The sequence below is a fragment of the Scheffersomyces coipomensis genome (genome assembly GCF_036884675.1).
Source record: "Scheffersomyces coipomensis strain NRRL Y-17651 chromosome Unknown DFJ63scaffold_2, whole genome shotgun sequence".
NCBI lineage: Eukaryota > Fungi > Ascomycota > Pichiomycetes > Serinales > Debaryomycetaceae > Scheffersomyces > Scheffersomyces coipomensis.
The window spans coordinates 773,380-787,012 of record NW_027042893.1 but is presented as its reverse complement, the minus strand read 5'-3'; the positions used below and the strand labels follow the sequence as shown (position 1 = coordinate 787,012).

The 13,633-nt window shown below is 29.1% G+C and overlaps 8 protein-coding genes across 8 annotated transcripts; 2 read left to right on the top strand and 6 right to left on the bottom strand. All coding sequences in view use genetic code 12, as the record gives it.

The window, feature by feature from the left end:
- Positions 1-16: 16 nt before the first annotated feature.
- On the top strand, positions 17-1,648 carry DFJ63DRAFT_311510 (uncharacterized protein; the record flags this gene model as incomplete). Its single annotated transcript, XM_064905775.1, has 1 exon — positions 17-1,648. One exon carries the CDS (start codon positions 17-19, stop codon positions 1,646-1,648), a length of 1,632 nt encoding a protein of 543 aa, XP_064763514.1.
- A 192-nt stretch (positions 1,649-1,840) lies between these two features.
- On the top strand, positions 1,841-3,430 carry DFJ63DRAFT_311509 (uncharacterized protein; the record flags this gene model as incomplete). The annotated part of the gene is made up of 1 exon (XM_064905774.1): positions 1,841-3,430. One exon carries the CDS (start codon positions 1,841-1,843, stop codon positions 3,428-3,430), a length of 1,590 nt encoding a protein of 529 aa, XP_064763513.1.
- An 84-nt stretch (positions 3,431-3,514) lies between these two features.
- On the bottom strand, positions 3,515-4,697 carry DFJ63DRAFT_333790 (putative methyltransferase; the record flags this gene model as incomplete). The annotated part of the gene is made up of 2 exons (XM_064907913.1): positions 3,515-3,937; positions 4,026-4,697. The coding sequence occupies 2 exons, from the start codon at positions 4,695-4,697 to the stop codon at positions 3,515-3,517; spliced, it is 1,095 nt and encodes a 364-aa protein (XP_064763512.1).
- A 246-nt stretch (positions 4,698-4,943) lies between these two features.
- DFJ63DRAFT_311507 (uncharacterized protein) lies at positions 4,944-6,254 on the bottom strand (the record flags this gene model as incomplete). The annotated part of the gene is made up of 1 exon (XM_064905773.1): positions 4,944-6,254. One exon carries the CDS (start codon positions 6,252-6,254, stop codon positions 4,944-4,946), a length of 1,311 nt encoding a protein of 436 aa, XP_064763511.1.
- A 403-nt stretch (positions 6,255-6,657) lies between these two features.
- Positions 6,658-8,286, bottom strand: DFJ63DRAFT_311506 (uncharacterized protein; the record flags this gene model as incomplete). Its single annotated transcript, XM_064905772.1, has 1 exon — positions 6,658-8,286. One exon carries the CDS (start codon positions 8,284-8,286, stop codon positions 6,658-6,660), a length of 1,629 nt encoding a protein of 542 aa, XP_064763510.1.
- Positions 8,287-8,450: 164 nt separating this feature from the next.
- On the bottom strand, positions 8,451-9,836 carry DFJ63DRAFT_311505 (uncharacterized protein; the record flags this gene model as incomplete). The annotated part of the gene is made up of 1 exon (XM_064905771.1): positions 8,451-9,836. One exon carries the CDS (start codon positions 9,834-9,836, stop codon positions 8,451-8,453), a length of 1,386 nt encoding a protein of 461 aa, XP_064763509.1.
- Positions 9,837-10,060: 224 nt separating this feature from the next.
- On the bottom strand, positions 10,061-11,758 carry DFJ63DRAFT_311504 (uncharacterized protein; the record flags this gene model as incomplete). The annotated part of the gene is made up of 1 exon (XM_064905770.1): positions 10,061-11,758. The coding sequence occupies one exon, from the start codon at positions 11,756-11,758 to the stop codon at positions 10,061-10,063; it is 1,698 nt and encodes a 565-aa protein (XP_064763508.1).
- A 187-nt stretch (positions 11,759-11,945) lies between these two features.
- Positions 11,946-13,586, bottom strand: DFJ63DRAFT_311503 (uncharacterized protein; the record flags this gene model as incomplete). Its single annotated transcript, XM_064905769.1, has 1 exon — positions 11,946-13,586. The coding sequence occupies one exon, from the start codon at positions 13,584-13,586 to the stop codon at positions 11,946-11,948; it is 1,641 nt and encodes a 546-aa protein (XP_064763507.1).
- Between the last annotated feature and the right edge of the window lie 47 nt (positions 13,587-13,633).

The following is a 13,633-nucleotide window of genomic DNA, read 5'->3' as shown; positions in this document are numbered from 1 at the left end:
CAGTTCCCAATTAATCATGGATTATGATACTATATTCCTTACCAAATACTTTCTATCATTTACGTATGATATCACAATCGATATAATTCGTTTACTTCCTAACCCTTTGATTGAATGTTTATTGAATACAAACGCATTTGATTTAGTGGTTTATAATGAGTTCTTGAGGCATCTAATTGTTTGCAAAAACTATGAAAGAAGTTCAAAGTTTGTTATAGGAGCAATGTTAGAAAACTCTTTAGAACTGTTAACATCATTTAATTATACAGATCCAGATTTAACTTTACATAATTGGCCTCAGAATTTTTCACCAAGAACTGTTCATATTTATGAAGATTATGAAGAAGTGGAATTTTATCTCTCTTTTGATCATGAGTTCTTAAAAACGGTTCATGATATTAGAATTACAGTTCTGATGTCGTTGGACGAATTAAAAAAATATGGTATGTTTACCAAGATAATAGACTTCCCAAACTTAACAACATTAAACATTGAATTTAATTGTGGAATTGAATGGATTAAGTTTCCCTATAATTTTAATGGCAAAAGTGATATTTTAGAATTCAAGAAATTTGCTGAGAGGTTAGGTAGTCCCGAGAGTATGTATGATATTACTGAAAGATTGCCTATCAGTATTGAATCTTTGCGTGTAGGAAATATTATTGACTATGCCAATTTAAATTATTTAATGAATTTGAAGTCCATGTCAATAACTTGTTTTACCGTGAAAGATTTGAACAATTTTCCAACTTCATTAGAAAAGCTTAGTCTTTCTAGTTGTACATTCAATCGTTTGATTGAATACATAAATTGGCCACCAAATTTGAAATCTCTTAATATCGAACTAAGTGAAATGTCATCAATCAGAACCTCAGTTAATCTTGTGAATTGGCCAAAAGGTTTAACAAATCTAACTTTGAACAATAATAAATTTACAAGTTGCAATATAGGTAATTTACCTCAAAGTTTGGAATATTTAGAAATAACTTCAAAATCAAGTTATCCAATTAACTTTAATAGTGAAGTTCCTGATGGTTATTGTCGCACATTTCCTAGATCATTAAAACAATTAAAGTTAAGCTCGATTACATTCGCAGATAGTCTTTATTGTGATATAGAGTTTCCTGTTAAACTAGAGAAATTAGAATTGAAAATTGGTTTGAAAACACTTATTAGTTATATATTCCCACCTTCATTGACAGATTTAGACTTAAGTTTCAATAATATAACAAGTTTAGAAACGTATAATTGCAATTCTAAAGACTGGAAACAGTTAGTGAATTTGAAACATCTAAATTTGATGGGAAATCCTTTGAATGTTTCTGGAATAAAGAATTGGTTACCCCCTACAAATTTAAAACATCTAAATTTAAGTTGTACTCACATCACAAGTTTAGAAATGGAATTGTTTAATGAATCAAATAAGAATTATACCAATAGTCTTACTAAGATTGATGTTTCACACACCTATATAGTTAGAGTACCACCAGATTTCTATTTACCGGATAATGTTTATCAATTTGACATAAGTGAAAGTCACTTGAACTATAACTTTCTTCCTGTATTGCTAGGTAGTAAGAAATTTATAAGGGCTGTTTTCCCAATTTTGCCTCTTAATAATTTTCATAGAATATTTTATAATACTTAATTTATATCTTTTAACTTTCCATAATTAAACATAGTAAATGCATTTTGGAGCAAAGCTATACCAATACAAAAAAATGCGGTAACTATAATTTTGCAGTCATCTTTCTGTGAAGTAAAGCAGAAGAGAATATAAAATATCAAATATCTTTCATTCAAACGTTAATTGTAATTTTTTCATATTTATCAAGTCAAAATGCTTTACGACGGTGAATTTCTTACCAACTACTTCTTATTATTTCCAAATGATATCATAATTAGAATCTTTCATCTACTTTCTAATGAATTAGTTGAATGTTTGATGAATACAAATGCATTCCAAACACCAGTGTACTATGAATTCTTGAAGGACATAATCATTTATAAACCAAAGCCAAAAAAACCAATGAGAATGGGATCAATGTGTGGGGCATCATATGAACCATTTATGGAAAAACCACCAACATTAGCATTGAACAATTTACCATCTAATTTTATACCAAGGAGTATTCATATTCAGGGTAACATAAAAGAAGTTAAGGCCTACTTATCTCAAAATTCAAATTTTATAAACACCATAAAAGATATCAGAATTTCATTACGTATGGATTTACGTCCAATCCCAAGAGTTGGAGTTCCCCCAAGTATAATTCAATTACAAAACTTGACATTATTGGAGATTGCTTTTCATTTGAAGCCATGCCAGTATCTCATAATACCTTTCAACATTAATAATAAAACTGATGTATTGGATTTGAAAAACATTGCTAGGAAGATGGGCAAACCAAGAATTTTCTCTGATATTTTTGATAGGATACCTTTAAACACTTCTGTTTTAAAGCTTTTATACATGGATGAATTCCCTCGAATTGCCAATTTAAACAATTTGAAATCATTGAGCCTCCTTCGTTGTGATACTTCCGAATTTATCAATACATTGCCTAAGTCATTGGAAAAAGTTTGGATCAAATATGGTCGCTTTCCAGACCATCAAATCGTATGGCCACCTAATTTGAAATCCATTCATCTTGAGGGAGTGGCTTCATACAATACATCAATAATATTTACAAATTGGCCCAATACATTAAAATCCTTAACTTTAAAGAATAATTCCTTTAATAATCATGACGTAAGTAATTTACCAGGGTGTTTGGAATATTTAGAATTAGAAAATGATCTGTATTGGAGAAAATGTACTTTTATTCTTCAATCCGATGAGTCAGGTCATCATACGTTTCCAGAATCTTTAATACATATGAAATTATCAAAAGTTGAATTTCCTGAAGAACCTAATACTATCTTAGATTTTCCTAAGAATTTGAAAAGATTGGAATTATTGAAAAGCCTGCTACGTCTTGAAGATTGTATATTTCCAGAATCATTAGAATATTTGGATTTGATTGGAAATAAAATTGATAACATTATCAGTTACAATAATCCAAGTTTAAATACAGACTGGCAACATTTGATACATTTACGTCATCTATCACTAGAAAATAATTCATTAACCCAATCTTCTTTAATGGACTGGTTACCCCCTAGGAATTTAAACTATCTAGATCTACAAGACAATAACATCCACGACTTGAACATTTCCCTTTTCAAGAAAACGAGCAAGGGATTTACACATAATCTTTTGAAAATTGACCTTTATAATAATGAAATCAGTAATATTCCGTGTGATTTCTATTTACCAGATAATTTATGTGAATTCTTTATCAGATATAGTTCTTTTCCATCCCGATTTTTTCCAATCGTCATAAGAGGTAAGAGGGTAACAGAGGTTTTCCATAGAGGAATTTTGTGAAAGTTTTACTTTGGAAATTCAATCCGAAAGGATACGCAGAAATATATTTTTACCTATTTATTCGTTTATTATATACATATCTGTCTAATCAACTTTAGTTAAAGCAATTAATAAAGAATCTTCGATTTTAATACCATTTGGTACATTTAATTTACTATCGAACATTTGACCTATATTGTCAACACCTGGTAAATTGACTTGATCTTGTTTAAAACTCTTATCATAATCATTGTAATTTCCAATCACAATCAAAATATTCCCCTCATCTTCAGCATCGTTCAGTTTATGATCAGGAATTTGAACTAAAGATTCAATATTGTTGTAATTGTTAAAATAATCATCACAGTGAATGAATATACTCTTACTATATCCATCTTTATTTGAACTTTCTGTAAATAATTGATTGAACTTTTTCACTAATCTTATGTAATAACCGAATGATGACTTATTCCCTTCAATCCCATAAGCTTTCAAGGGAGAAAACAATGGTTTTATTCTTAAGATCAACTGTCACACGTGAATTGACAGGAATTTCTCGTTTAATATTCGACAACTCAAATGGTTCACTCTCACCAATGTTTACATATTTTGTAACTAACAACTTATGAGGATTCTTTTGACGAGATATACTTCCCTTTGATTTCTTGGTGATCTTAGGAGTTTCTTTTGGAATGGTTATACCTTCTTTAAAGTCTTTATACACTTGATTATTGGTCATGAATGGTAACGTAGTGATTTTAGGTAATTTCCAGGCATGAGTAAATTTCTTTAATATTTGATATTGACTATTTTGATTTGAAAATAAACTCTTGATAAGATATGGTGGAGTAATGAAAAACTGTAATAAACTGGCCAACAACAAGCCATCAGTGAGCTTAGAAACAGCCGGTTCTTCTTCTTCTTCCTTTTTAACTACTTCCTTTGGTTTATTATCCATTATGATATCTTCATCATTAAAGTTAAATTTCAATTTCTTACCACCTTTATTACCACTCATTTCAATCACTTTCTTATCTTTTGAATCTTCATCATCTGAATTCGGTATATCTAAAATAACAATCTCTACCACGTTATTATAAATAGTACAAGCTTTAGCTACTTGATATGCAATATGAGTTATTTGATCTAAATTATAAGCATTTTTATTTGATATTATTGTAGATGGTAAGCAAATTGAAATCAGTTTTTTGCTGGATTCAGTTGATTTTGTAGGTTTCTTAGTTGGCTTAGAAGTGTCGACTTCTTCAACAACTTTCCTCTTGGCCATCTTGTTAAGTTATTTGACTTATTCCATTAATCGTTTGTAAACTAGCTTATAGCTCTAATTCTTTTCTTTCGTCTCATCGATGAGACCAGAAAAAAATATGTCGCTGGTGCAAAAAAATATCGTACCCTCGGTTTACAAAATGTCGGACTGAATTAGCAACCAAATTACTACATCTACAACCTTTGGAGTTTGATTTTAAATAATGTGAATTCCTTTGTTTTGAAGGTTAATCTACGTAACAGAAGTTCATTTACGAAATAAAGATTTGAATGAGCTTTTATTGATCTTAGTTGAAGACATGTCAATCACACTATTATGTGAAATCTGCTGTCTTATTTTGTATTCTAAAATTTTGATATTCAAGCTGTCGATCAAATTTGAACTCAAATTTATGCAATTTAGATTTATAGGAGGCCACCAATTGTTCAAGGAATTTGAATCTAATAAGTTATTATTCAATATTAATACTTGTAAATTGATAAGAGATCTCCAATAGTTTAGCAGGAAGCGATTCTCATAATCTAATAGACTTTCTATCTGATTACAACTTAAATCCAAATAGATTAAAGAATTAGGAAATATGAATTGCTTTAAGGATTTGATGCCTCGAGATATTCTCAATCTTTGTAAACCTTGAGGAAACTCTATAACATATCTATGAAAATCATGAAAGGTAACACCAGAAATATTTAAGCTTTTCAAAGATTTAGGAAAGGAATAGGAACCAAAATTATAAAGATCAAATCGAATTAAAGGATCTTCATAAAATACAAGGTGACTAGCCAGGGAAACTATGCTTAGATATTCTAAACTTTGAGGTAGATTTCCCATACTGCTGAGTTTATAAAACTTATTATGTTCCAATGTCAATGTTTTTAATTTAGTAGGCCAACCAGATAATCTAACTAGATTTTCATCATTCATATCACATTTTGTAATCTTCACAACCTTCACATTTGGTGGCCATGAAAAATCTTCAGAAACGGAAAATTTGGTTTCTATAATCCTTATCTTTTCTAATGATGGTGGTAATTTGACAAATAATGAAATATCAGCGAAATTGAATTCCAAAAATTTTAAATCTTGAAATGTACCAAAATTAACAAATGGATTTCGTAAAAGTCCTCTACATATCATATTGTTACATCTTCTTGGAAGTATATCTATAACATTTTTAAAATCCTTCATGTAGCTTAATGACTGTGAAAAATTCTCCAAGTTCATTAAATCAATGATATATTTAATTTCTTGTTTGGTCAAGAGATCTCCAGATGGAGTACGAATGTACCATTCAACATTTTTTATATTTGGAAGTTTTAATAGTTCAGGCACAAGCTCAATCTCTTTAGATTTATATAAGTCAACAATTATAGCAAGTGTGATATCCTTGACTTTAATCAAGAAACTGTGATTGTCAATTAAACATGTGTGTAAATGAGTTATGCCTCCTTCAAGATGAACTTTAGATGGTGTTATATTACTAGGAAAAGTAGGTAAAATGAAGTCTAACAGCATACTTTCAAATGAATTATAGCGTTCTCTTAATTGAACCCCCATATTGAAATCACCATTGATATCAAGGACAATTATTAAATCTTTCAAAAACTCAGTATAAATTATCGGATTAAGTGTGTTGAATGCAATAAATATTTGATTAATCCAATAGTCTCCGATCTGACAATTTGAATTATGATTTCTTTAGGAAGTAACGGGAAGTAGTTAGCTAAAAATAATGTGTCTTGAAACATGCTGATAATTCTGGGATACGGATATCATCTTGAAACGTTACAACAAAAGTCTGTCCATAGAATTTATATTATGCCAAATTTCAAGGCAGAATTAATGTTGCCAAATTTTAATATCTACGATTTGTTGAAATCTTCATGATTTACAATTGAATATATTATTAGTATTAATTAAACTACTTAAACTATTAACTTTTTTTAGATTTGTATTGGACTTATCTCCAAATTTCTACTATTCTGTCTCCAATAATAATTCTAGATAAGTTCTTCTTATATGAAGTGCTTATTTGCATAGGAATCTTTTTCAATGGATTGTCAGTTAAATACAATGAATATAAATTCTTTGGTAAATATAAATTAGGCGGGATTTCCTTAATCTTACAAGAAGAAAGATTGATGACTTTTAACTTGGAGGTATATTGATTCATCTTTACTGTAAAAACAGGAATATTCAAAGTTTCGATTTTGTTTGAACTCAAATCTAAACGGTTTAAATTGCTTGGGAATAGCCAATTGCATAATGATTTTGAATCTAATATATTTCTACCCAAAGTTAGTTCATTTAAATTAACTAGAGAACTCCAATTCTTGTTTAACAATATATCATTATAGCTTGTTAAGTCATCTATCTTATTATCATTTAATTCCAACAAAGTTAGGGACTTTGGAAATATCAAATTACTCAAAGATTTCAAACTTCTCGTTATTTTTAACCTCCTTAGATATTGAGGAAATCTAATAACACAACTAGATTGATCATAAAAGTTAATTCCAGATATCTCTAGTGCCGCTAAAGACTCAGGAAATGAATAACTTGAGATAGAATTAAAGTTTTCAGCATCAAACCGAATCGATGGCTTAGTACTGAACCCAAAATCTCTGTTTGTATCAAGATCAGAAATATATAAATATTGTAGACTGTCAGGTAAATTTCCTATACTACTAAATTTGTAGAATTTATTATTTGTCATACTCAAAAGTTTTAAACTCTGTGGCCAGTTTGATAATTGTCTTAGAGTTTTATCATCCATCAGGGCCTTATTAATGTATATGTTCTTCAACTTTGATGGCCACTTAAATCTTTGCGATATTTTGAATTTAGCTCCACTAATCTGAATGGTTTCTAAAGCTGAAGGAAGACAGTCTAACGAGGGAATATATGTATCATGAATATGAATTAATTTTAAATTTTGCAAATAAACAAAGCAATCAGTAGTGGGAACACCTCTACTCTGTATGTTATCAGTTATACTGGGAAGTTCTTGAACAACTTGTTTCCAACTACCATGTGATTCTAATTTTTTAGCGAACGATCTTATACGGTTTAAAGTATCACCTCTTGCGTTATTAAAACTTGAAACAATAAATTCTGAGTTATTGTGGAGATATACCTCAACAAACGTTAAGTTAGAAAACCTTAGCAAATCAAGAAGAATCTTAGTATCGCTTAAAGAACCCAACTCTAAACTAATTGAAAACCTTACATCCTTAACTTCATTTAATATCTTTAAGTCTTCACAATAATTAATGACTGCATTGACATTTCCTATAAAATGAATACTTGCTGGGATGAAACCTCCAGGAAGACATTTTATAGTATAATCTAGATTGGTTTTATGAAATGATTGAGATTTTCTTTTGAATGTAGTACCGATAGTTACTCCAGAATTCTCAGTGTATATTATTATATCTTTCAAAAGTTCATCATAAATAATTGGTTTAAGAGTTTTTGAGTGTAATAAAAATCTGATTAACCCATTAGGATTTAATTTAATGATTTGAACTATAATTTCTTTAGGAAGTGAAAGGAAATAGGAATTTAAGAACAGCTTCTCGTCCGACATCTTGTTGAATGCTATTGATAAAGTGTTCAATAATATACCCAAATCAATAATTCAACATCTTTATCATTATTTATGCTAAATTGATACTGCAAAATTATTATGGCCAAAAATTTGTTTTACGCTTAAACTAATAATTGCCTTAAATGAACCAAATAACGGTACGACTAAGAATGTGACAAGTCGTCAGTAATCTTTTCATTTGGCGAAAACAAATTAGCTAAATCCTTTTGAAGGAATGACTCATGATTAATCTTTAATTTTGTAACATTAACTAATCCTTTCCAGTCTTTCTCTAACATTTTATTATTATATGTGTTTAAATCTGATATCTCGTTATCACTAAACTCTAAGCAAATCAATGATTTTGGAAATATACATCTACTTAAATCTCCTAAACACCTAGCAATCAGCAATGTCTTCAACTTTTTAGGAAATTTAATAACACATTCAGGAATTTCATGAAATCTAATTCCTGTTAATTTTAAGGTGATTAAAGACTCAGGAAATGTATAATACAAATAGCCTCGAAAATAAAAATGGTTGTCAAATTCAATTAATCCACAACCACGAAGTCTTTTGTTATGGTCACGTATTTCCAAGTATTCTAAATGCTCAGGTAATCGACCAATACTTCCAAGTCTTTCAAATTCATTATTTTTCAATGTTAATGACTTGAGATTTTTAGGCCACTTAGATAATTTAAATAAAATGTCATCTTTCATTGAACAATTTTCAATGCAAATAGACTTTATATTCGGTGGCCATGAAACTCCTTCATCAAACTTTAAGAATCCACAAGCATTTAAGGTTATAGTTTTTAATGTAGTAGGTAAACCCTTCAATGTATTTATATTAACTTCCAGAAAAGACAATGATTTCAAAATTTGTAAATGTTCATATTGGCTAAACTTGAAACTGTTACTAGTTATTGAAAGAGTTGAACTTGATAAGATGTCCATAAGCATGGCAAATGTTTTAACATTATTTAAATGCTTTGCAAATTCCAATAAACATATTATATCACTCTTCGTCTTAACTCTGAATGGAATCCTAACATATGAATTCAATAAACAAAACTTAAACTCAATTAGTGACAAGTTTGGGAATTGAATTAGCTTTAAAAGACTTTTAGTATGCAAAGAGGAATTTAACTCTAACACTAAAGAGATTCTAACTTCATTAGCTAAAATCAGACTGTTATGTTTTTGAAATAAAAATTCCTTTACCTCTCTAACAGTTCCATCTAGATGAATACTTTTTGGAATGAAAGAATTTGGCCAATTCTCTATAGTGAGCTCTGGGCTCATACGAGTAAACGGTTGAAATGATTTATTTAGCATGTAGCCCATTGTCATATTAGCTTGATTTGGTTGTTGCTTACATATCACCATATGCCTAAAGAATTCATAATATATTTGGGGTTCAAACACCTCTGTCTTTAGTAGCACATTGATTAATGGAAGAGGCAATGAGCGAAGGATATGAATTATAATGTCATTTGGCAATAATAGAAAGTATTTGGCAAGAAACTTATTCTCGCAGTCATTCATAATGAAAATGTTCTGGGTTGGTTGTCTGAAAGTATAAAACTTAAATTTGGTTTCCTACTTCTAAAACTCTGCTATTTTATAGGACTATGTCATAGATATTTGGTATGCTCAAGAATGACTGCGAAATTAAATGTTCCACAAAATTCATAGTCGCTCAAAATATTCCGCTATAGATTATGTTCTACTCAAAATAGTTATTATTTTTATTTATAAATATAATAAAATCATTTATATACCTTTATAATTGAATTTCCAATAATAATACTTACGTATGAAGTATCATGGGAAATAGGTCCTTGCATAGGAATGGACTTCAATGGATTACCTGTTAAATCCAATGAACATAAATTCTCTGGCAAATAAAAGTCAACTGGAATTTCCACAATTTTACATTGGGCAAGATTGATTTTTCTTAGATTGCAAGTTTGTTGTTTCATTCTTTCTTTAAAAATTGGAATATCCAAATTATCAATTTGATTTGAATTCAATTCCAAAACTTGCAAGTTGATAGGTGGTAACCAATTTTTCAACGCATCTGAACTTAGTTTGTTTCTACCCAAAATCAACTCTTTTAAATTTGTTAGTTGTTGCCAACTCTTATCTAACATTATATTATCATAGTCCGACAAACTCACTAATTTATTATCTGTTAAGTCTATATTTGTTAATGACCTTGGAAATATGAATTGACTTAAAGATATCACGCTTCTTGATAAAGCCAAATCTCTTAATTTTGATGGGAGTTTAATGATGTAATTAAGATCGTCATTAAATGATATTCCATCCAAAAAAAGAGCTGATAAAGAATCAGGAAAGAGACAATCCAAGCATGAAGCAAAATTTTTAACATCGAAACGAATTAGAGAATTTGCGCCGAATTTAATGTTATCAGAATCTTCACTTTCAATAACTCCAGCAGCAATACATAATATATCTAAATTAGTCAGTAAATTGAGTATACTGCTAAACTTCAGAAACCTATTATTAACCAATAACAATGATTGTAAATGTGAAGGCCAACTTGATAAGCGAGAAAGAGTTTTATCATCCATTGATGAATTATAAATTGAAATATAGTGTAACGCTGGAGGCCAATTAAAATTTGGAGAAATGTTAAATTTACTTCCCTCAAATGAAAAAATCAATAATGCTTCTGGTATATACCCTAAAGTTCCAAAATCATTATTATGAAATGTTCTTAAAGCACAACGGTTCAAATGACTTAATATTTTATTGGTGGAAAGTTCACTGTCTATGTATTTGTCAATATAAGCTTCGTTTTTTATTATTCCACACTTCATTGACTGGCAAGGTACATACTTAGGAATTCTTTTAAACAATTTTTTCCAGTCTTCAATCTTTCCTAAACTCTCACCAAACTCTTTTAAGCTAGCTAAATGAGACTCAGTTTTGATTATGAAAGTTAATGCTAGAAACTTTGACTTTGAGTATATATAAATTTCAAAATATTCCAAACCTGGTGCGTAAAAGCACTCCAACAGTTTCGCTTGTAATGGAGAACCAAATTCAATACAAACTGAAACTCTAAGTCTTTTCATTTTAAAATAACCATACCTTTTTAATTGATTAATGTGTCCTTCAATATGAAAAATTTTATATGGGAAATATTGACGTATTTTTTCGTTAAACGGGAATATTGAAGGCATGGTAAAAGCAAATTCTGGCTTATTGGTAATGAATGGTATATAGGGTTTATTTACCTTGAATCCCATTGTCATTTTTCCATTTTTTTCACAAGTTATTATATGATGATCTAAAAGTTGTTTGAGGATTGGTTTAAGAGTTTCCGAGTGTAATAAGAAATATGTTAAACCACTAGGTGTTAACAATATGATCTCGACTATGATATCATGAGGGAGTAATAAGAAATAATGACCAAGAAACAGTCTATCATTAGACATTTTACTTATTGATTGGTTTGATAATGATATGACGAGGTTACATTTTTAACATTGAATCGATTCTCTATTTTATATCAATCCCTTTATTATGCGAAGTTATTACTGCAAAATTAAACTTGCCGCATTTTAATAAATTGAGCAATAATTCTATGCAATATATATTGTGTGAAATTAAAAGTGGGTTTTTCTAAACTATTAACATGTTAGTTAGATTAAAAGGATACTTTTTGGGAGATGGAATGACATTTATGGTTATTCTCTCATTTTTTATAGTTACCGGAAGACCAATAAAGGTATAGATCCCATTACTTAGACCAAAATCAAATACATTAGTAGGTAAATGAAAATCATTAGGTATATCATTAATAATACAGTAAGCAAGATTTATAGATACTAGATTATTAGTATACTCTTTTTTTGAGTGTTTGAAAATCCCAATATTGAAATTATTAATCCTTGTTGAGCTCAAATCAAGATATCTTAAACTCTTAGGAGGTAACCAATTAATGATACCAAACAGAGATATTAAAGTTTTGGAAGCTGTAAGACACTTTAGATTCACAAGCTGGTGCCAATTTTTATTTAAATTTGGACAATCATAGCTACTCAAACTAAATATACTGTTTTTACTTAAATCTAAATGAGTTAAGGAACTTGGAAATATACAAAATTTTAATGATTTTAAACCTTGTGAAATCTTTAATCTTTGAAGATGATCAGGAAACCTAAATAAAAATTCAGGAAATTTATAAAACACTACACCAGTTAATTTTAAAGTTGTTAAAGATTCTGGAAATATATGATAACCAACGTTGAAAGTTCCTGGTTCAAATTCAATTCTTTTTTCCTTATAAACACCATATTCATCAGCAATTATTTCTAAATATTCTAAGCTTGGTGGTAACTTGTCTATACTACTAATTTGGTAGAACATATTATTTCTCAAACTAAGTGATTTTAATGAAAGAGGCCATTGTGAAAGTGTCAACAACCTATCATCATTCATATGGGTATTCTCAATAACAATAGATGTCATATTCGGTGGCCATTCAAAATGATTATTTACAATAAACTTGTCACAATCTCCATTTATTATAATACTTTCCAACGAATCAGGGAAGCTTCCATTATCCAATTCAACTGTTAGCTTTTCAAGTGATAAACTTTTCAAATTATATAAATGAGCAAACAGAATTTTCTTAAAAGATTTGAAATAAATAGATTCAATTGAAATAGGTAATATGCTAATAATTGCAGGAAATGTTTTCCTAAAAGCTAATTTCATAGTGAATGATAATATATCTGTTAAATCATCTGTGCTAATATGCAACACAAGTTCTGAATCATTATTCCAATTGAGCTTTATTTTAAACAATGAAACATTTGGAAATCGAGCCACCTCAGTAAGACCTTGAGCGTCTTCGAAAGTTTTGTAGTCTATGGATATTGATATATGAATTTCTCTAACTAATCTCAAGTATTTACGATTTTGGAATATAATCTGTTTAATTTCTTTCAAAGTCCCATCAAGATAGACTCTTCTTGGCTTAATATATAATGGCCAATTTGGTAATATAACCGGTAAATATTTAGTAAATGGTTCATACCAATGTCCTAGGGTTGTTCCTATAGATATAGAATTTAGTTTTATATCTTTACAAATGATAATTTGATTTAAGAATTCTTTATAAACTATTTTTTCAAACCCATTTGTATTCAATAAACATGCAATTAGTTCAGGTGACTTAATTAAACGAATAATGTCAATTATGATATCATTTGGAAATGATAGAAAGTATTTAGCAAGGAATTGAGTATTATAATCCATCTTTATTGATTTCAGAAACTGTTATCTGGAATAAAGGAAAAAAGGGA